At 43.8% G+C, this 20,335-nt stretch overlaps 2 protein-coding genes across 3 annotated transcripts in view; one reads left to right on the top strand and one right to left on the bottom strand.

The window, feature by feature from the left end:
- The window catches only part of SEPTIN10 (septin 10), a 28,898-nt gene extending 28,197 nt beyond the window's left edge, over window positions 1-701 (bottom strand). For both annotated transcript variants that reach the window (XM_034060077.1, XM_034060078.1), the window contains exon 1: window positions 587-701. In XM_034060077.1, coding sequence (XP_033915968.1) covers window positions 587-616 — 30 coding nt within the window. In that variant the 5' untranslated portion in view covers window positions 617-701. The remainder of the gene's footprint in view (window positions 1-586) is intronic.
- A 133-nt stretch (window positions 702-834) lies between these two features.
- Window positions 835-5,900, top strand: SOWAHC (sosondowah ankyrin repeat domain family member C). The gene is made up of 2 exons (XM_034060086.1): window positions 835-1,457; window positions 1,518-5,900. Exons 1-2 carry the CDS (start codon window positions 845-847, stop codon window positions 2,465-2,467), a joined length of 1,563 nt encoding a protein of 520 aa, XP_033915977.1. The 5' UTR covers window positions 835-844; the 3' UTR covers window positions 2,468-5,900.
- Window positions 5,901-20,335: the final 14,435 nt, after the last annotated feature.

Below are 20,335 nucleotides of genomic sequence, written 5' to 3'. Positions count from 1 at the left end.
AGATTTTTTTCTCAAATTCCACACACTCCATGTTGTTTCCAGAACTCTTCTGCACTTCACATTACATGGGAAGAAAACTCAAGTCATAAATGAATCGATTTCTTTCATGTTTAGAAAGGGCACTAATGCTCCAGCACTAACGCATAGACAGAATCAATGTCTTCAAGGCATTGAACTGACAGTTATGCCGTTATACGTAAGGATTCCCTCAGTAGCCAAGGTTCAACTTAGGACTTGAAGCAGCCAATACGCTACGGGAGCCCCAAAAAGGGCGACAGCTTAAGACAAGTTACTTTAACAGCACGGGTGTTAAAAGCTGGCATCCCCGGGAGCCTAGCGGCAGGCGGAGATTGGACTGCGGCCGCTGACCCCCGCCCCGGCTGGTCCAGGCGGGTGCAAGCGACACCTCCACTCCTCTGTGCGGTGTAACCACAGCTCCCCTTCCCCTTGCCCCGCGGATCCGTCCCCTCCGCCTCTCCGGGTGACACCCCCCACCAGGCACCGCCGGCGCACCGACTGCGGTTACAACGGCCGCCGGAGCTGCCCGCCCTCCGCTCCTGGCTCCCGCACCGCGGACGGCACCTACCGGCAGCGGGCACATAGGGAGCCCGGCCATGGCCCCCTGAGGTGAGGAACAGGGCAGCGAGGGAGGGGCACGCCCGGGCCGCTCGACCACCGGGGGGCCGAGGCCGCCGGCCCGGTGCGCGGCGGGTCGCCAGGCAGAGGCGGGGCCGCAGCAGCCCCACGAGGCGAGGGGCGGGCGGTAGTTGTGCTGCTGCTGGGGCGGGCCCCTCCTCCCTGCCGGAGGGTGGCGCGGCGCCACCGCGGCCGTGATTGCCGGGGCATGCCGCTGCTGCCGCCGCCAGGAGGAGGGGCCTGGGCGGCAGCCGGAGGAGCGGCGGGACGCGATGGGGCAGCGGCGGTGATGGCGGAGCCGGTGGAGCTGCGGCAGGAGTCGGTGGTGCGGTTCCTGGCGGAGCGGGGCGGGCGGGCGCGCAACGCGGAGCTGCTGGAGCATTTCCGGGACTGGCTCAGCCCCACCGAGCCCGGCCGCCGCGCCGCCGCCCGCCACCGCTTCAAGGAGCTGGTCAACGCCGTGGCTACCGTGCGACAGGAGCCCGGCACTGGCGTCAAGTACGTGCATCTCCGCCGACGGTACTGCGCCCCGGAGCCCCCCGCCGCCGCCCTGACCCCCGGAGAGAAGGAGCCGGCGGCGGTGGGGGACAGCGCGGAGCGGCCGATCCTGCCGCCCTCCCCTCAGGCGAGTGCTGAGGAGGCGCGGCCGCCGCCGCCAGGCAAGGATGCTGGCAGCCGCTCTCAGCCCGCGGGGCGGCGGGGAGAAGCTCCCCGGCCGAGCCCGGCGGCGGCTGGAGGCCAACGGAAGGGTTCGCGGCGGGGGCCGCCGCCCGGGCGCGGCGGAGGCGGTGGCGGCGGCGAGGAGACCGCGGTAGCGGCGGGCCCGGGGCGGCCTCCGCCGGCGGAGGAGCCTGGGGCGGCGGAGAGCCCCGTCGGGGCAGCGGAGGGCCCCCTCGGGACAGCGGCACAGAGCGCTGGCCGCCGGAGCCTGCGAGAGGCGGCGCGGGGCGGTTCTCCCCAGCTGAAGCGCGGAGCTCTCCCCGGGGGGGGCCGCAGCCGCGGCTGCGACTCGGACAGTGCCTCGGTGGCCTCGTCGTCCGCCGAGGAGGAGGGGAGCACCACCGGCGCCGTGGCCCTGGACCCCCTGGAGCACGCTTGGATGCTGTCGGCCTCGGACGGGCGGTGGGAGAGCCTGGAGGGGCTGCTAAGCTGCGAGCCGGCGCTGCTCTGCAAGCGGGACTTCATCACCGGCTTCACGGTGCTGCACTGGGCCGCCAAGCACGGGCGGCAGGAGCTGCTGGCCACGCTGGTCAACTTCGCCCAGCGGCACCAGCTGCCTGTGGACATCAACGCCCGCACCAGCGGGGGGCACACCGCCCTGCACATAGCCGCCATGCATGGCCACGCCGAAGTGGTGAAGCTGCTGGTAGGAGCCTACGACGCCGATGTGGACATCCGCGACTACAGCGGGCGCAAGGCCGCCCAGTACCTGCACCAGGGCACCTCGGGGGATATGCGGAGCCTCGTGGGTGCCCTGGAGGAGGAGGAGGAAGAGGAAGGGGCGACTGGCAATGGGAGCGGGCGCTGGCGGCTCTCGAAGGTGTTGCCCTCCAATCTCATGAGCTACCGCCTCTCCCACCACCACCATCATAGCGCTGGGGAGGAAGCTGAGAGCACCGATGGGGCAGCGGTGCCAGGCAAGGGCAAGGAGATGACCAGGAAAGCCTCCGGCAGCGGGCGGATGAAGCCTCGGCTTAACAAGATCCGCTTCAGGACTCAGATCATCCACAACACTCCCTCCTTTCGCGGTGATACTGAGGAGGAAGAGCACGAGGAGAAATCCCTGAAAGCATCGTTCAAGCTCAGGCCAAAGTCCAATGTCTTTGGATAAGGCCGAGGAGCAGGAGGTCTGGGAGGTGGGCACATGGACCAAAAGGTGTAGCACAGAAGGTGAGGCAAGTACTAGTGGGTGCTAATCTACACTCACAGACTTGGCAGATGGGGTTTGAGTGTCTTGCTTTAACTCCCACGTCGGTGGGGTCAGTGATCCCAGTGTGTCAGCAGGGGCTCTGGTGGCTTACAGCTCCTGAGAGCAGCTGCTTCGGCTGGGCTGTTGGTGCTGAAATGAGAGGATGGCTGTGGGTGCATTGGGAAACACTGGGGTGTTTAAAAGCTATGCTCCTTTTTCTGTAAAAGCAGCCTTCAGGGTTGGAAACCTGTGTTAGTGAATCTGCTAGGATTAACGAGTTGAGTGAGGGAGAGAAAAGTACAAATGCTCTACTCTTATATTATCAACTGGTACTATAAAATACTTACAAACATCTTGCTATGGCAGAAGAACACCTCGGATATATGCAAATATATTTCAAGTTTCTCTTTGACAGCAATACCACCTTGCACATTGTGGAGTTAGGTACCCTAAATGAGATGGTAGATAATGGTTTCTTGTCAGAATCCAAGCTTCAATCCATCAAAGACTTAAGTTTGTGTTGACTTTATGCATTGAAAATTGCCTCATTTGACATCGTAAATATATTTTTCTAAAAATTAATCCATTGCACTGCAAACAATGAATAAAGTTAACCATATGCAGAAGTCTGTGCTGTCTGAGGTACTACTGAGCTTGCTTACCGCTGTTAGAATGCTAATACAAGATCATGGAAGCAAAGAGTCCTTTTATATATTTGGTATCTTATGTTTTGTCTTAGGCAAAGCAATTTTATTTTAATCACTGTGAATTCTCAAGTGCCAGACCTAGTGAAGTTCCACTTATTAAGTCTGGTCAGTTCTTGTTAATGTTGTTTGTGTAGCTCACTGCATTTAAAATCAGAAAATTTGCTGAAAACGTGTTGTGTGTGCTACCTGTGAAAGTCGTTCTCCTTTAGAAAAGAGCGCAGACACCATTGCATGAAATCTTCATAAAACACTAATACGGTCCTGTAATGTAATAGCTACAGGTCTGGTTTCGCTAGTGACTTCTGTGCCAATCCCTTCAACTGACTGTGCAGATATGGAGAAAAAAAATCAAAAGAGAAAGAAGAAGAAAAAAAAGATGCGAATTCACACATAGGATGAACGATTAGAACTGAAACTATCCCTGTTTATCATCCTGAGTGAAAGCAGTCTAATGACATGTTCTAAGCAAGTGATGGCAATGGTGTTTGGGTTCTTTTAAACCTGTATTTCCTGAGAAGTGATAACCAAGTCTTTGAACTCTTGTTTAACAACCTGGTGAGTCTTAATCTGATTGACAAGCCTATCCGTCTGCTAAAGCTTTCAGAAACCTTGAATCTGGTTTCTCTGCTTTGAAGGTAGCAGTGAAATCTAGGAGGCAGATTTGTATCCAGATTCAGCTTTCCTTAAGAATGACGTATTGAGCTGACCCTGGATCCTGAATGCTGCTCGCAGTAGCAGGTCATCGGTGCTTAGCTATTGAGGTACTGCCAGTTTCAATGCAATATTTGTCAAAGCATGTTTCAGGTTAGCTTCCTCAGAATGCCTGTGCATGTCTGACTAGTAACTAACAAAAGTAGATAGGCTTTGACATGTTAAAATCCAGATCTGAGACACTGATTAAATGCATGTCACAAGCTCTAGAACACCTCACAGGGAAACTGCTGCTGGGTGTTGAGCACTTTCAAGGTAACAGTTGTCTAGCTGTTGCTGGTTGCTTACATTTCTTGTAGCGGCAGGGGAAGGAAGTGATAGCGATTCATTGATTTCAGACTTCCCATGCAGATAAATTACCAGTTCCTGCTCTTTATGTCAAAACCTAATGAATGGCAATATTGGCATAGGCTTGCAAGTAACACTTAGCTATTTCTGGGAAAAGTTGTGTGAGGAAAAAAAAGAAAAATATCTCTGCTTAGGTGCTAGTCATTAACTTTTGTGCATAAAAACTAGGAATTATGCAGAGGTTCAGCTTTAGTTTACCGTTTATAAACTATATTATTATAGATTTCATGTGCCTTCATTTTGGGTTGGTTGCCACAAATACGATGGGTAAAATTAGTCTTGCAAAGCGCTTTGTCTTTACATCTGTAGGACAGGACCAGAAATGTTCCCTCAGCCCTTCCCAGTGATGCTGTAAACTTACACAATATGGGGTGTCTGAAAGGGTGTTAATAATCATATGAATTACACTATAGAGCTAATTCTTGTGTAACAAATAAGAGAATTAAATGCCTAAGTCTTAAACTTCCTTCACTCTGGAAGATAAATAGAACTGCTATTTATTAGACTTGTGTAGAAGGGAGGTTTCCTGACTGGACACTTGGAACACAAGCTCCCTTCAGCATGGGCACTTCTGAATTGAGTATATATTCCATACAACTACCGTTGTCCAAATCTTATTAACCTAACTTTCTGTTTTGAGAGTTTATAGTTCTTTCATATGAGCTGTTGGGCGAAGTGTTAATCTCATCACATGCAAATAGCAAAGAATTGCACAAAAATATTGAGTCTTACCTAGCTGTTGGGATCTGGGGAAATAATTTGAGGGTGTCAGTGCTTTGGGATTTGGAATATAGCACACTTTGGATTTTAGAATGCTAACTGGAACATAGTTTTATCTCACATAACACAGTGGTACTTCAGTAGTTACTAAGGGAACTTGGAAGGTGGTAAGAAGATGCCTCATTTATAACTCAATATTTGAAGTATCAAAGTGAAACTGTTGGTCTGCTGATACTGTGAGTTGTTGGTTCATGAAATTTCACCATAACGGTCCAGAGGTCCTTGCGGGGGGGGTTGGGGGTTGAACAGAGCAAACATCTCTTTTGGTGTTTGTAATATATTGACAAATGGCTAGATAACCACTAGTGTCTGTCTGTGCTACAGGACTGAAGCACTTTGGTTTCACATTATGACTTGTCACATTCCACGTGGTTACTTTTTATAACATGAGCTAAAACTTAAGGTTTTTTTGGACATGGGAAAGGCTTGATGCCCTGTGTTTCAGAATATTTACAGTCCAAAGGTACGTTTGAGTCAAATATTTTGGATACATTACCTAGAAAGATGTGAATTTGAAATAAAGTTGTACGGTACAGAAAACTGGAGCACTTAGTGTTGTCTTTTTGATGGTACGCCTGAAGTTACTGAATGTGTTCATTCACTTTTTATGATGGTGTGTAAGGCAGCAAGACTGTAATGTAAACATCTAATATCTTTTATTGTATTTTATGTTTAAAATATTTTAGAGGCCTGAAAGCCTGCCAGTTTTTATTAATACAACTTTTTATGGGTTTCTTCCTGAATGAATATGAGTTAACCAGCTGTAAGCTTTAGTTTTACTGAAATAAAGAGAGCCCATTAATTGTTTATGCTTGCATTGACTTCTGTATGCTACATGCTTAGGTGCTACTTGCATATTGGCTGTTAGAATTATATATCATTTTGTGGTTGGGGTTTTTTTTATCATGAAGATGTCTGATAGCATCTAACACTCAAAGAGTAAGACACGGAAAAAATACAGTAAAGTTGTTTGCGAGACAGTAACATTTTTCTTTGGCAGTTACTCTCTAATAGCTCATGTCAAAGTAAATGAAGACAACAACTTTTTTCTTCTAGAGAAGTATGTCTAAATAAGGGCCTGGGAGAGTGGCATTGCTTAACTTAAAATAGTCTCCTGACCTGATGCCTATGCAGCTAAATATCTCTGACTCTGGGAAGACTAATACTAGTTTTGATCACTGTGTAAAGGTCAATACCCAATTAAAAAAGGTTTAGGATTAAGACTTTCTGTAACGTGTCTTAACTACAGCTGGCAGCTTCTCTAAAGGGAAGTTTCATTTCATTACGAAGCTAGACTGTGGGATTTTGGTATATCTAAAAATTCTCTGAAGCTGTTGACTTACCAAAATATGTGTTAAAACTAGTAACCCTCATGGTGCCAGTAACTCCTCCGAGACATCCAGATTTGTGCTTAGACTGAAAAAAAGGCTCAGCTGTTACCATGCTGGTGGATCGGGATGCACACAGATCCAAACTAAGCAACCCCAAATCAGCAGTTTGGGGACACGACTGAAAGGAGAAGGGGGGAGGAAGCATTCTTGGAAGCTTAGGGGAGAGTGGGAGCCTGTGGGAAGCAGCTGAGGTTATGGGTGAGGTGGAGGACTCAGTAGGAGAGCAGCCTATGTGAGCCTCGCTGATCGTGCAATCACTTGACTAGTTAGAAAATTGTATCTGAAATATATCCCTTCTCCTACGGACTAACAGTTGAGTGAGATGTCTTGCAGAGAGCTCTAATATAAATTGATGTCTGATGCTAAGTACTGTAGTTGCTCTCTTACCAATATTTCTTAGTGTGGCTGGTACTGTTTGCAAAAGCACAAACAACCCTACAGCTGTTGTAGCAGTGTCCTGATACATCAGGATGGCCCCACTTAACTTTAGGCTTCTCACTTGGAGAGAAGCCCTTCTTCTTTGCATTACCAAATTATTTTTTCCACTGACTAGAAAGGAGGGGTAGGGGCATACAGCCCTGACTTCATGTGCTTTGAGTTATCTGGAACACATGTGAACCTGAAGGCAATAGATTAAACTTCAGAGAGTTCATCCAGAAAGAAGCAATTTAATAATGTGTTTGGGTTCCTTGTTGGCATTGAATTTTAAAAACCAAAAGAGATACATACTGTCATTTTTTTTCCATGTCCTCAACTGTGTGTGGAGAGAAGGAGTAAGTCTGAAATTACTATTAGGATTTGGGAGAGCTCTTCAGTTTGTCTTAAGCTGTGAACAGTTTGATAGAAAGAAGTGGAACATAAGATTTCAAATTACCATGAAACATCATTTTTGCAGCTGTTCCAGAATTTATCTTGTATCATATTTCAGTTTAATTAATACTGATGTGTCCCAATACACATATATTACTGGAAAAGCTGAGCCAAACTACCATGTTTTGTTCATTAGTTTTTAACAAAACTGTTAGAGGGGAGGTATTTCATCTTCTGTCATAAAGCCTGAAGAAAACTCACTCTGTGATTTTTACAAGGAGTTAAGCTGCTAGTGGCATGTGGAAGAATTACTTTAAAGGCAAGTGCAAAAGCATTGTGTTCTTTCAGCTAGATTAGTCATGCCAAATTAACCACTGTGGTTTATGTTCACTTACCTTTCTGTATAGACAACCGTAAACTGTCTCCTCCCCTAGATATCTGGGAAGCATGAGAAAAAAATAACAAGTCATACAAATCTATTTGAATGTGTCCTTATTTGATTAAAAGGCATTTTAAAAACCTGTGGCAGGACTGTCAAGAGCTGCCAATGAAGGTCAAAAGATATCTGTGTCCATGCGTGCCTCCGCACTGGTTCAGGTAAATCACTGAAGCTTACTGCTGTCAATCTAAAGCAGACAGCCTATAGAATCTCTCCTTGCATCTGTCCTTGTACATGCAGAGAGACTTTGGGAACTTTATCTTAAATGCTTCTAACAACCGGAATAGTTCAGTTGCTGGGGCTGTACCCAGAACTAGCCCTAGCTTTAGCTGAAACATCAAACAATTCATCAGTATTTTAACCCTGAAGCAAGAGGTCTTTCACTTCCTCTAGCTGACTGTTGAGCTCTACCAGTTATTTCATTTGCGGTTCCTTAGAGTGCCTGAGAAACTGGTAGTAGAGTGAGTATAAATAAGAGATACCTCTTTTGAAGCTGGTTGGGATGATGGTTCTTTGGGTGGGGTGGTTGGTTTTTCTGGTGGTGTGGGTTTTTTGTTGGTTTGGGGTTTTTTTAATAAAAAAGATAAAGGAAGTTTGCAGTATTTTTTGAGGCACAGAAATCCCTTATAACAGTTCATGCTAAACAGATGCTGTCCCTTTTACTGCTTTAAATACAGAAAGACAAAATGAACTGTGCAGGCTACAGAGATGTCCTCCGTCACTGGACATAAGCTTGCAGAACATAAAGCCTCAAAGTACCAGAAAACATGTTTGTAACACTTGAATATATAAGGACATTTATTTGCTATTTCTTTTTGGTGTTACTTGTCACATAGTATCTTGCTATATGTATATCTTGGGGAAGTAACTCTGTGACAATTTGGGAGAGTCTAATTAAAGGCTGCAGCTGGGCCCTGCTGGTTCAACTGCCTCCTGCAGCAGGGCCCTTAGCTACCAGCAATGCACTTGTTCTCTGCCTCTTGAAACTTCCCTTTCTGTCACAGATGGGTTGGGTGGAATGGACTGCAGGTGTGGTACCTCCCATCTCATGTAGCCTGCAGCTGCACACTATGGGCTGTAGCACTGGTAAATCTGAAGCCTTTTGAAGCTGATGGCACTTTCAAACTTCCCTTGATGGGGAGAGATGCTACATCATTGCATCCACTTGTAACATTCATACAGGTATTACACTTTCATGTGTGAATAAATGGCATGAAATGAAATACGGAAGAAACTGGAGTGTTGATCAGACTTTCACACTTAAGTAGTGCCAAGCAGCTCATAAACAAGATATGGCTAATTAGAGTATGTTGATAATCCGTAGCCACTGGGAGACATCAGTTGGATCAACACTGAACAGCTGCTACAGGGAACTACTGCAGAGGGGTTGCAGCAAAATTATCATATCTGTTCTTAGGATATATCATTTGTTAAGGATGATTTTTCATTGTGTAGGAGTTGCAAAATGAGTTAACTGCATTGTGGGTAGTCAGTTGCAGTACAGTATCCCAAAAAGTTTATTTTTAAGGGCTGTATATAGTAGGTCACTGACAGCTGTCAGGGTGATAGGAATTATCAGGCTTTTGGGTTCTAACCTGAAATTATCTCATCTTCTGAAGTTTGCTTCTCGCTCCTACAGCAATCTCAGCTTTCTTTTAGCAAAATTTTGGTTTCTAGGACAACTAAAGCCATGCTCAGAAGAAAGTCTAGCTGAAAACACTGATGCTCCTGTCCACAAAGATCCAGTCTTCCATATTTTAAAACAAAACCATTCCTGAAATTCATTATAAAAATGAAAACCAGCAAAACACAGGTAAGTTGTGTTTGATTTGGAAGATGTGCACCTTCGGTAACAGCATCACTCTGCAGTGCCCCCATCCGTGATGTGCTGGGCAGTTCTTGAACTTGTGTATGCAAGAGAAATGTGGTAGTAGCCTTTCTCTAGTGCTTACATCTGTTGGACTTAAACATGATGAGAACCCAAACCTTCTTCCTGATTTGGAGTAAATTCTTCTGAAGCAGTGTTTGCAAACAGGCAGGTACAGATAAACAGGAACTTACTGTTGGATGCACTGAGGGACTGTGCTCTTTCTCTCTAAAACACCAGTTGTACTGAATAGCACTCATTATTTTTTACACTGTAGCAAACTTCAAGATTTAACTTTTCAGAACAGGTGAAAGCTCAGAGAATTCTAAGTTAAAATCAATTTTCTTCTAGACTGGAGCACCCTGGCTGAAAGCAAAGCAACCAGTTTTCCAGTAGGTAACAAAGACATGCTATGCAAATGTCTTGAAGCTTGTGCTTGGCAAAGTGCAGGAGTGTGCAGCTCTGCATCTTTATTCATCCCTTCTGTGCCTACCCTCTTGTTTCCTGGCTACTTCCCTGCCCCCTTTTTCTTCTATTTTTTAGTAGCTTGAATTGCACAGACATTGGTTAACAGATCAGTAAAACTCAGAAAATGGGGATGCTTCAAATAAAGAAATCTCTTTGGTAAGAGTTAAATGGAAAAACTAAACATAAGCTTTCCTCTTCTGCTTTAAACTTCAAGAGTGGGAAGAACAAAAGTTGTGTTGATGATAAAGGTCTCCAAATATAGCATTCTAATTATAACATAGACAAGAAACCTTAAAGTTGGTGGGAAAATGTAGAAAAAGACAATAGTTTCTACTTCATAATTTCAGTATTGTGTACCTTAAAGACAGCCCTGTGAATAATAGACCACTTTGTATAAGAAACATGAAGCATAGTTCACAGGATTTCCACTGATTATTCCATTAGCCATGTTAAACTAGTACCTTTCACCGTGGATCCTAAATGGGAGTTCTGGCTAACCTGAATGCCACCTCATCGTCCTTTGCCACTGAGTCCCTTTTGATGCCCATGTAGATGAATCCAAATTCTGGAAACCTTTGCCTCACATCCTATTAAAAGTAGAACATTGTTACTTACAGATGACTAATATTTAAAAGTCACTTCCCTACACACCCTTCAAATTGAATGTGTTATGTAAGGAGAAGGGAAAAAAACAGTAACCTATCTCAAACAAGCCAGCACACACAGTGACTAAGCACTACAGGGTAACAGCTCTTTTTTTAATCACAGAATGATTCTTGTGTTCCCCATTCCACACTAGTGCTCTTTTGGGGTCCCTTTCTGGTGCCTGTTTTAACTCTCTCTGACCTGTTACTTTAGCGGGTCAGTAATGAAGAATTTCCTGCTCTGAGTATATAGTTTTTTCCCAGTGGTCTTCCTAGGAAGGAATTGTTACTGTAAGCTATGGAGCTGTTGTTGCCAGTGTGACATTTTATGGTCCTTCACCACCTTGTGAAGATTTTGCCTGCTCTTGTGACTTGAGATTGAATAAAACAACAGGAAGGTGAAACTGAAGAAGTAAAATTTGATCATTGGGAGTGAAAGAAATGTATTAGGCTTCAAAATTTCTGGTGATGACATTGCTACTGGTTGTAGGTTGGTGTTGTGAAATCACAGTCTGTATCCCATCAGGTGGTGTTCAAATATAGGAAAGGATGTAGCTCCTCACCCACTGTCCCTAGAATCTTTGTAGCCTGCTCAAACAGTGGCATTCAGGCAGGGATTATATATGCAAAATAGACCAGATGTATACATACATATACAAAAGAGAAAAGGCATGCCACTTTTGGTTAGGTTCTTTCTTACTTTTCTCTCGCTCCTTGCTATGACTCTCCTGGGAGCCATTTAAAAATCTAGAAAAATAGCATTAAAGGGATATTATTAGCCTAAATATAAATAAAATATTTATTAATTAACAAATAATAAATCATCAAACTTACACTCTTAAAACCTAGTTTAAACACACAATTGATTTCAGGTTAAACTCATTTTATATTCCTAGGAGGGAACTTAAGCCCAGTCTAGTCGATGAATATCGACTGCAAGACTGATTATGAGGCTTCAGCTGACAACTTACATTTAGACCTTGGGCTTGATAGCTGACTACCACGATGATGAGTGCTACAGAAAATCTTCTTTGTGCATTCCTGCACTTTTTACAGATGAATTGCAGCAAATGTTTAAAAATCGACATTTTTAATTTAGTCTGATTTTGCAGTGTAATTTTAACTATGCATCAGTTAAGAGTCTCAGTAACCCTGTTGCTCCCTATAATCTGCTTTCTGATTTGGGGAAAGTGAGAAAAAAAATCAAAGTGGTGATTGTTGTTGTAGGTTCCTCGGTTTCCTACTGTCTCATTGTAACAGCAGTGTTACCCTACCTACATAGAGCATCTCTAGATTCTTTACAGACACTAGTAAAGTGCTTCCAATCCACACAAAACAATTGGAAATGCTGCTGTAAAATATACCCCCAAAACTGTAAGCCTGAGGAAATAAGAGGCATAAAAATGCTGTGTGAGTTGTCCAAGCTAACACAGGAAGGCTGCGAATAAGTAGGAAATATAATGTACTGTACCTGAAAAAAAGAGTCTGTTCAACCTAATTCTCATTAAATATTTAATCCTACAATTTTAAAAATGGAATTTATGTGGGTTTCAACTATTTGCCAATTTTAGAGGTTTCAAATAACATCTTTAAATAGTTGTGGTTTCTTCACTCCCATGAATGATAGATAAATTTGCATTTGCTAGTTGTTTCCCTTTTATTTCTCCACCCTGTGGCTTAAAACGACAATGTGGCAATTCATAAATGAGTGGGTGACATTAAATGTCACTGTTAATCCTAGCTGGTATTGATGTAAAAGGTCTATTTGTGTTTGGTGGCTAAACCCTGCATCTAACAGAAAGCATGTATTAGTTCTGTTGTGGGACTAATTTTTTCCTTAATGGCACGGTGATGATATATCTGATTGTGTACAGAAGCAGAAAAGACAGCTGATGGAATTACAGTGTGAATTACAGATTGCAGTCACAGTTGTGCAGGGAGATAATAATAAAATTTTAGGGTTGTTTTTTTTTGGCTGAAAGTTGCTCTGTATTACACTAATTTATGTACATTTCTTCTACTTCACTCCAGGGCTATGATTAACTTGAAATTACTTACGATTACTCTTAGCCACACTTTCTTCATGTCAATTGCAGGGATAGATTTGGTGCTGGCATGTGTCTGCCAACTTATCAGCAGCAATATTAGCATCTTGACTTAGCAGAATGTATAGGGCTAATATGGTCATCAAAAAGTTAAATGCCTGTATAAGTTACTCTTTTTAATCTTTTTATAGTCAAAGGAATGAACAAGGACTTTCTGAGAATAAGTACTTTTAAGTCAACATAAATTTTTATGGCAATTACTCAATAGAGAGCCAGAGTTCTCCATCATTTGTACACCACAAACCATTTCGCAGCAAATTCTGGCATTGCAGGCCAGTTCTTCATCCACAGAATATGGAATAACTTCAAGAAAGTACTCCATACAACTTTTATTTCTTTCATTATGTTCTGATAATTACAAATTGAGCCAGAAAAGACTTCAAAAGAGCCATACTAATGCACAAGCCTTGTACCATTTTGTGAATAACCAGCTGCCTCTCCATGGACTACTGAAGAATACTCCATGCCTCAAAGTTTAAGAACTGCTACTCCGGGATAAAAGGTACCTTACTTGTTTTGGGAACACTAAGAAACTCAAGAATAAAGTTTGATGTTTTGGGATCCTGACCAGCAGCAAAGCTCTGAAGTAGCAAACCAGCACCTGGAGGTGGCTTTATGCACAATCCTTGACCCTATCCTGAGGTTTGATGTTATACCTATGCAGGCCTACCTGGGCTTCCACAGGAAAGACATGGATTACCCCTGTTACATCCCAATCCTACTCCCAAATATATGCCCCCACAGCCTCTTACACCAGACTGGCCAATTGTGCAGGAGTCAGGCCCTTGAGCCTGCTAACCCAGCTGAAAGCTAAAGCTGCCAATGCCTTTTGAAATGAGTTCAAGTCTGGCTGAGGACTTTGTGCTTGGGGAGTTTAGTTCCACCTCCAGGTCAAGAGCAGCTGAATGGGGATTTTCTGAAAGCACCTTTGGGTGGGAAATATTTAGAAACCAAAAGCCACAAAAGGAAATGGTTCATTCTTGTTTTCTCCAAATGCACCAAGATGATCACATGTGAGGATATAGATCTCTTCTTTGAGGGGTGGTGACAGTGATCAGTCTTGTACTGCTTGCTCAACTAAAGTAATTTTCTGTTTCTACTCTGCAGTCATTCTCATCAGATCTCTTTTCAAATCTATTTATTTTGTCCTCTTCTCCTAGGAATTCTATGGATTTGTTTCCTCACCTCATGTTATGGTGTAACCTGTTAGGCACTCTATACAAATAGGTATTGATGTTCACAGTGGAGAGCTTCCAGGGGCCGAGGAATATAACACTTTGCAGTACAGAAGACTGGTCATCTGCAGCATCCTTTGCAAACTATTCAGCAGCCATTAATGAGAAAGAAAAAAAGAAAAAGGAGCATTGATTGAAAAGCAGAAACCTAACACCTCCCCAGTTTTTAATCTGAGTGTTATATCCAGCTCCAGTTCTCCCAAGTGTGGATTGTCAAAGAATGGGAGCTAAAGCTCAGAACACATCAAGATAACCTCTTCTCATACAAGGCTTAAAAGAAACAAGGGTCAGAACACAAGCAGTGAAAACTGAAATAAACAAGTCTCCCTTAACAATTTTTTTCTGTTTTTTACCAAAAATAAGATGAAACCAAAAATAGTTAAAAGTTGAAGAGAACAATAAAAGAGCTAAGTAAAGATACTTAGAAAGCTACCTCTTAAATGACTGGAATAAACTCTAGCACGACTGGCTCCTGCTTTACCAGAAAATGAATAACAGTAACCTTCAGTCAGAGCTCCCTATCCTGCCCAGGTTTGCACGTTGTTGTAGCCCCTAAATGCTGGTTTAAACTTGAGAACTTAAATCTTTTTTCTTTTCTTTAAATCACCATGGAAAACATTCCATTCTTCAGCACTTCTGTGTGTGTAACACTGCTTCCATATTTGTTTTCTTTGGTTCTTTTCCAATAAATTTGGTACTTAGAAAGGGTCAGAGCTGGACCTAGTACTGCTCAAGAAGACTCTGTCATCTACACTTAGATAGTTTATATCAAACTTTTCCCAGCTGGACATGGGGATTTCCTCAGGCTATTTAATGGAAAATATGTGGACAAATCTTTTTTACTATTCTGAAAGACCCAAATTAATCTTTTCTACAGAATCTAGACCTCCCATGTACATTTGCAGTTTTAAGCTGTTCTCTTTACAAGCTTTGCTTAGACTCTGGAAAGTCTCTTTCCATACAAATACTTCAGCATTTCAGTTATACTGCAGCTTAGCAGCAGCAACTGTCAAGTCGGAGCAGCAGCACAGGAGGCAGCAACTGCAGCTGGCATTGTAGTGCTTTGAGGAACAGGCTGTGTGCTGATACCAACTCCAAAAGAGCAATGTTTAACAAAAAAAAAATGCCTTATGCCAGCAGTAGCCCACACTGCATCTGAATGAGACTTTCAACTGTCTTCATTGTATTTCTCTATCATTTTGAGTTTTTGTGGAAGGGACAAACCCTGGGTATTTGAGGCTGGTTTGTTGACATGATAAGAAACATTGACATTGAAAATTCAACAGGAACTGGGGAAAAAAAGGCAAACTTTGAGTAATTCTCAGTCCAAAGGCATAGCTGTCTCTAACACTGTTTAGAGTATGCCTGCCAGCAACTCAAAGCCTACACTTTTTGCTGTAAGGGATACATGCTCTGTGCTCCCAAACAAACTGGTTTTCCCTCTATACTTGGAGGAAAAGATGATGCAGCATTATGAATCCTACAGAAAAATTAGACTCATATAGCCAGGGAACAGGCTCCTTTGAGTTACACAACTATACCACACAGTCAATGTACCTAAGCTCCCAGGTGCTGCAGTATGACAGTTCTGCCAACCTATGGGCTCCTTGCCACTGAACAAGGCAATACAAATCTTCTGCCAGCCCCATTCATATTGGTTGAAAGCCCTTGACATCTTCTGAGCACTGGCTGTGGAGCTCATCTGGTGCTTATCTCCTTGCTGCACTGGCCAAAAATAATCCTGCCAAAAAGAGGCAAAAGAAAAAGGTGAGCAGTTTCTGCAGGGTGAGGATTTGCTCAGCAGTTCTAGTCTGAGGGTTCAAGGTGGCTCAAGAGAAAGGACAAAGCAACAAGCAAGGCTGGAGGGACTAGGTTATGAACTATGGAGAATGGCTGGACTGCCCCTTCTGGCAGGGGCAAACTGCTAGTAATCCTCAGATGTACTGAGCAGGTATACCCATTGTTTACACATGCTCCTAGTGCATCTTACACACTGTGTAATATAGTTTAGTTTAGACCTCTTTTACTGTCAGTCCCTGGTTAATGGCAGTTATTTTCTTTGCAGTTTCTAGAGTTTTCTTAATGCCAGAATTCACACAGACATATTTTGCAAGTAGAATTTCTGTGCCTTAAATTTGTGTCTTCTGCTGATGCATTTTCCATGTTGCCCAGCTTTTCTTGACAATGAGGATTTCTATCTTCTGCTTCCCAAGGCAAGTGAAGCATTGCCTCTCTTGAGACCAGCAAATCCTTCCAATGCAGTATTCAGCAAATACCAACTCACAAAAGAATGGCCTGATGAAAACATTATTGTGTAACTGAACGTGTAAATGAAGGGCTTGATCCCTTAAGTCCCTTAAGCACAAGGAGACCAGCCAAATCAGAACAAAAATGGAATGAAGACATACTAACCACTTAAATATGCTTCCTTGTAAATTACAATGGAGCCTCGCAAGCCAGAACCTACTGTATCAGAAGAGTAGTTTAGCTGAACACTAGCCGCCTGCTGCGTAGCATGATTGCCACCAGAAGGATTTCTGTGCTTGTTTTAAAGTTATTGTTTCTTTGCTTTGTCCTATGCCAAAGTGCTTTTTTCCTTATTAAATCCACAGAGTACATAGTATATCCAGACAGCAAGCAAACACCACATTGCAGTAATATGCCCTTTCAAATAATGACATATTGCAAAACACTCCAATAGGAAAGTTGGAATAGAATTAGAATATGAATTATGTATGAAGACAAGGCATAATCCTACTGGTTCATTTACACCACATGCACCTTATGGCCACATCTTCCACCACATTATCATGAAGATACCATTGAGATGGATTCTTCTTTCCAGAAACAGGCATGTCCACATCAAGATGGTTAGCCCATTACAAGGCAGAACAGGTCGTGTGCAGACAAGGTTTTAGAGCTGAGACTTCCTGCCCTTAAGAGTAAATATCTCTCGTATGTTTTTGGCAGAAATGTTCCTCCAATCACTGTACTGGCAGCAGCAAATAGCTGTTTGATAATGGCCTTGCAAAGACAGCAAATTTGGCTCCTAGGATCAAGAAGGAGAAAAAAGCTGAAGCATGGATTGAAAATCCAACACAAGGTGGTCTGAAAATTTGGGGTGAAATTGAAGGGTGAACAACAGAGCTGCACCTGAGCTGCAGCACAAGGCAGTAGTCATGTTTTACACAGGAGAATTGCTCAGAGCCCCGCAGTCCCTCTGCTCATAGTGGAGAGGGAGAGCAGTACTTTGAGAGCTGACCCAGAGAAAGGGGGGCTGCCACCCTCTGCAACTTGCCCTGAATCTGGGCTGCATCTCAGGTGCCACTCACAAAAAAGGGGTCACAAAAAAACAGTGTTCTAATGGCTATTCCTTAAATCCATATATACAGGAAATGTAAATGAGTTACACTGTCAGTAAGAATTTCTGCTTACTTTAACACCCATACAGAAATCTCTCATTCTCCATATTAGAGACATTTCAAAACAAGAGGTTTTAATTTTCCTCCATCGGCTCAAGATGCCTCCATCTGTGCACAGCATAGGCTGGGAGCCCCAGGCAGGTTTGTTTTCCCTGAGTCCTGCCGGCAAACCAGGACTGGGGCTCTTCAGGACACTCACCAGAGGAGATGGGCAGTGGGGTCTGCAATCACTGTCTTGAGTCTATTTGCATCCCCCTCCTGCTCTCTCATCTTCCTACCCAGAAAGCAACTTACACGTACAAATGTGGGAATTCTTTCTTGAAGAAGTTTCAATAATGATGCAGCATTCTATGAATTGATGCTGGGGTTTAACTGTCTGTTCAGAAAACTAAACAAAACCTTTTATTTAATTACTTGTTTCAGTTCTGCTTTTTTCAATATTAAATGCAGTTCTTTTCAACTTTCTGGTTTGGTATTTCCTTGAAATTTACTTTCTAGCAAGTTAAATATGACAGTGCTCAAAGCAGAAAGAATAATGCATCTTAGGTCAAACCAAATGTTTAATTTATCCTGAAATCATTTTTCTTTAACCTTTTCATTTCACCAGCTACTTTCAGGTAGCTTGAATAACCAGGACCTGCTTTCAGAGAAGATTTTTTCATTACTGGTAATTTTATGCAGAGATTCTTAACTTTCTGATAAAAGAAATGGAAACATTTGAGCTGCTTCATCTCACTAATGAGCTGAATGCCAGCAGGCAAAAGATACTGTTTGTGATAAGCTCTACAGAAATGGCAGATCCAGCATGTTATCTACAGCTGAGCCAGAAAGGACATGAGAAGAGATGAGGCATCTTTATACATGCATTCATTTCAGAACTGGCTTCAAAGCATTTTTGCTGTCAGTTGGAGAGTACTTAGAATTTGTTGTCCAGAAATCCTCAGGATATTAATTTGAGACATTCAGACTCTTGGCATTCCGTGTGCATTCAGTGGTTTGCTTATTTGTCTTTTTCCATGAACTCAGTTCTTGTCACTAAGCAAGTCTGATGCTCCAGGGCAAACCCCCCTAGCTATCAAAAAAGCCCTGATAATCAGGGACCACATCGATCTCTTCCTCATGTGGCTCCCTTCTCTCATAAAGTTCCTTCCTGTAGACCCCACCTTGAGCACACTGCCCCAGGAGCAGGCTCTGTTCTCTGCTACTTTAAGGGGTCATTATTTTGTGTAGAGGAGCATGTGGAACATAAACTGTGGATGTCAGCACTGGGGCTCCTTATTTGAGAGGTCAGGCACAGCACTTATTCTAGAACACAGCACACTTTTAAGAAGAAAAAAGATATTATGGTACAAAACCACTTTGCCAATCCCTATTACACCTAAATATTCAATCTGAAAGAAGAAAAAAGGGCTTGCTAGCTGAAAGGGGTTTACATCTGGAAGTGATTCTGAAAGCCAGCACATATGCCACAGACATAAAAAGAAGCTAAAAAAAACATAAGACAGATGGTCAGTCACCAAATTAGATGCAATCAGAATATGGAAAAATAATTAATCATATTTCCTCTTCACAGCTTTTCATGTAGATACTGGACTTGGCAAGCTGTTAATCTGCTCTGATGAGTGCTTACAATAGAGCTGGGAGGTCTGAGCACTGCCAGGCTCGGCAGAACTTGCATTCCGCTGCAGGCTTAGTCCTACCAGACACTGCTACTGAGGTGCTGAGTGCTTTGGCCTCACTTGGTTGTTTGCATTCCCCGTCTGTGCCCATGATTTCACAGTGCAGCAACTGCAGCATTAAGGGCTCCTAGGTCAAAATTGCTGCAGCCACACAATGTAAAGTGCTGACTTACACTGAACTTCTGCTGCTGAGTCACATTTTCACAGCTAATTTGTTATACTGGCAAGGCTGAGGGGGTTTTATGTGAGAGATCTAGTATCATCTGTTGTGCCACTTGAACTTTACCCTGGATCACCCATCATCTGCTACAGCCTACAGCCAGCCTAGAGGCAGCATAAATCCAAAGCCACCCTCTTCCAGACCCTGTGGTGTTGGGACCATGTGCCATTGCCTGATCCACATGATCTTGGGCCTGACGTGTTCAACACCAGATTATGACACCACGTTTCCTGCTGTATGTGCATACCTCAAGACTGGGTGCCTCTCAGTGACAAATGTGCTGCTCTGGTTCTTCATTTCACTTCCCTCAATGGTTTTGGAGCAAACCAGTCCATCCTAACAACATGAGGAAGGGAATGTAGTAACCAAAGCAGGATGTGGGGCTACTGAAACTGAACTGGGGAAAGCCTTCCTCTTCATTTCCCCTCCCTTTGGCCTTACTTTAGTATCTTCACTATCCTGGATTGCCACGTAACTTCGCCCAAAGCAGAGACCCTGTGAAACCTACCTTGCGGTGGCTGTTACAGCTTGTTCTGGCTAAACTGCCCTGCCTTCCTGAAGGATGGAGCTGGAGACTCCAGGGTTTGGCAGCTGTACACAAGCCACAAGTAATTTGGGTGCAATTAGACAAGACAGCTTACCTGCTCCAACAGCTCCTTGTTCCCAAAGGAGAGACCTGCCCCTTGCTTTCCCAGTCCCTGTTCTTCCCCGACATAAAATCCCTTCTTTATTGGCTATCCTTCCTTTTAGCAAATGAACCCAGTTCCCTGCTACAGACACAGCAGTGATTCACTTTTTCTTTGCAGAGTTAGTTTTCTGCTATCTTAATGAGGTAACTCAGCTCAGAGAAGGATCAGCAAAGCACCAGTATCTGGCCAAGCAAATACTAGAGGGACTGGGAAAGAAGGGAGTGGTGGGACTAGTGCAGCAGCATCTTCCTCAATATATTTAGCCTGAGCTGCCT

Source organism: Melopsittacus undulatus, chromosome 2 (assembly GCF_012275295.1).
Source record: "Melopsittacus undulatus isolate bMelUnd1 chromosome 2, bMelUnd1.mat.Z, whole genome shotgun sequence".
NCBI lineage: Eukaryota > Metazoa > Chordata > Aves > Psittaciformes > Psittaculidae > Melopsittacus > Melopsittacus undulatus.
Note: the sequence above shows the minus strand (reverse complement) of the source record. Positions and strands in the feature narration are given on the sequence as shown.

Coding starts and splice junctions, on each gene's coding strand:
- SOWAHC (XM_034060086.1), top strand. CDS start 845: ATGCCGCTGCTGCCGCCGCCAGGAGGAGGGGCCTGGGCGGCAGCCGGA. Junction 1,458..1,517: donor GGAGACCGCGGTAGCGGCGG/GCCCGGGGCGGC, acceptor CCGTCGGGGCAG/CGGAGGGCCCCCTCGGGACA.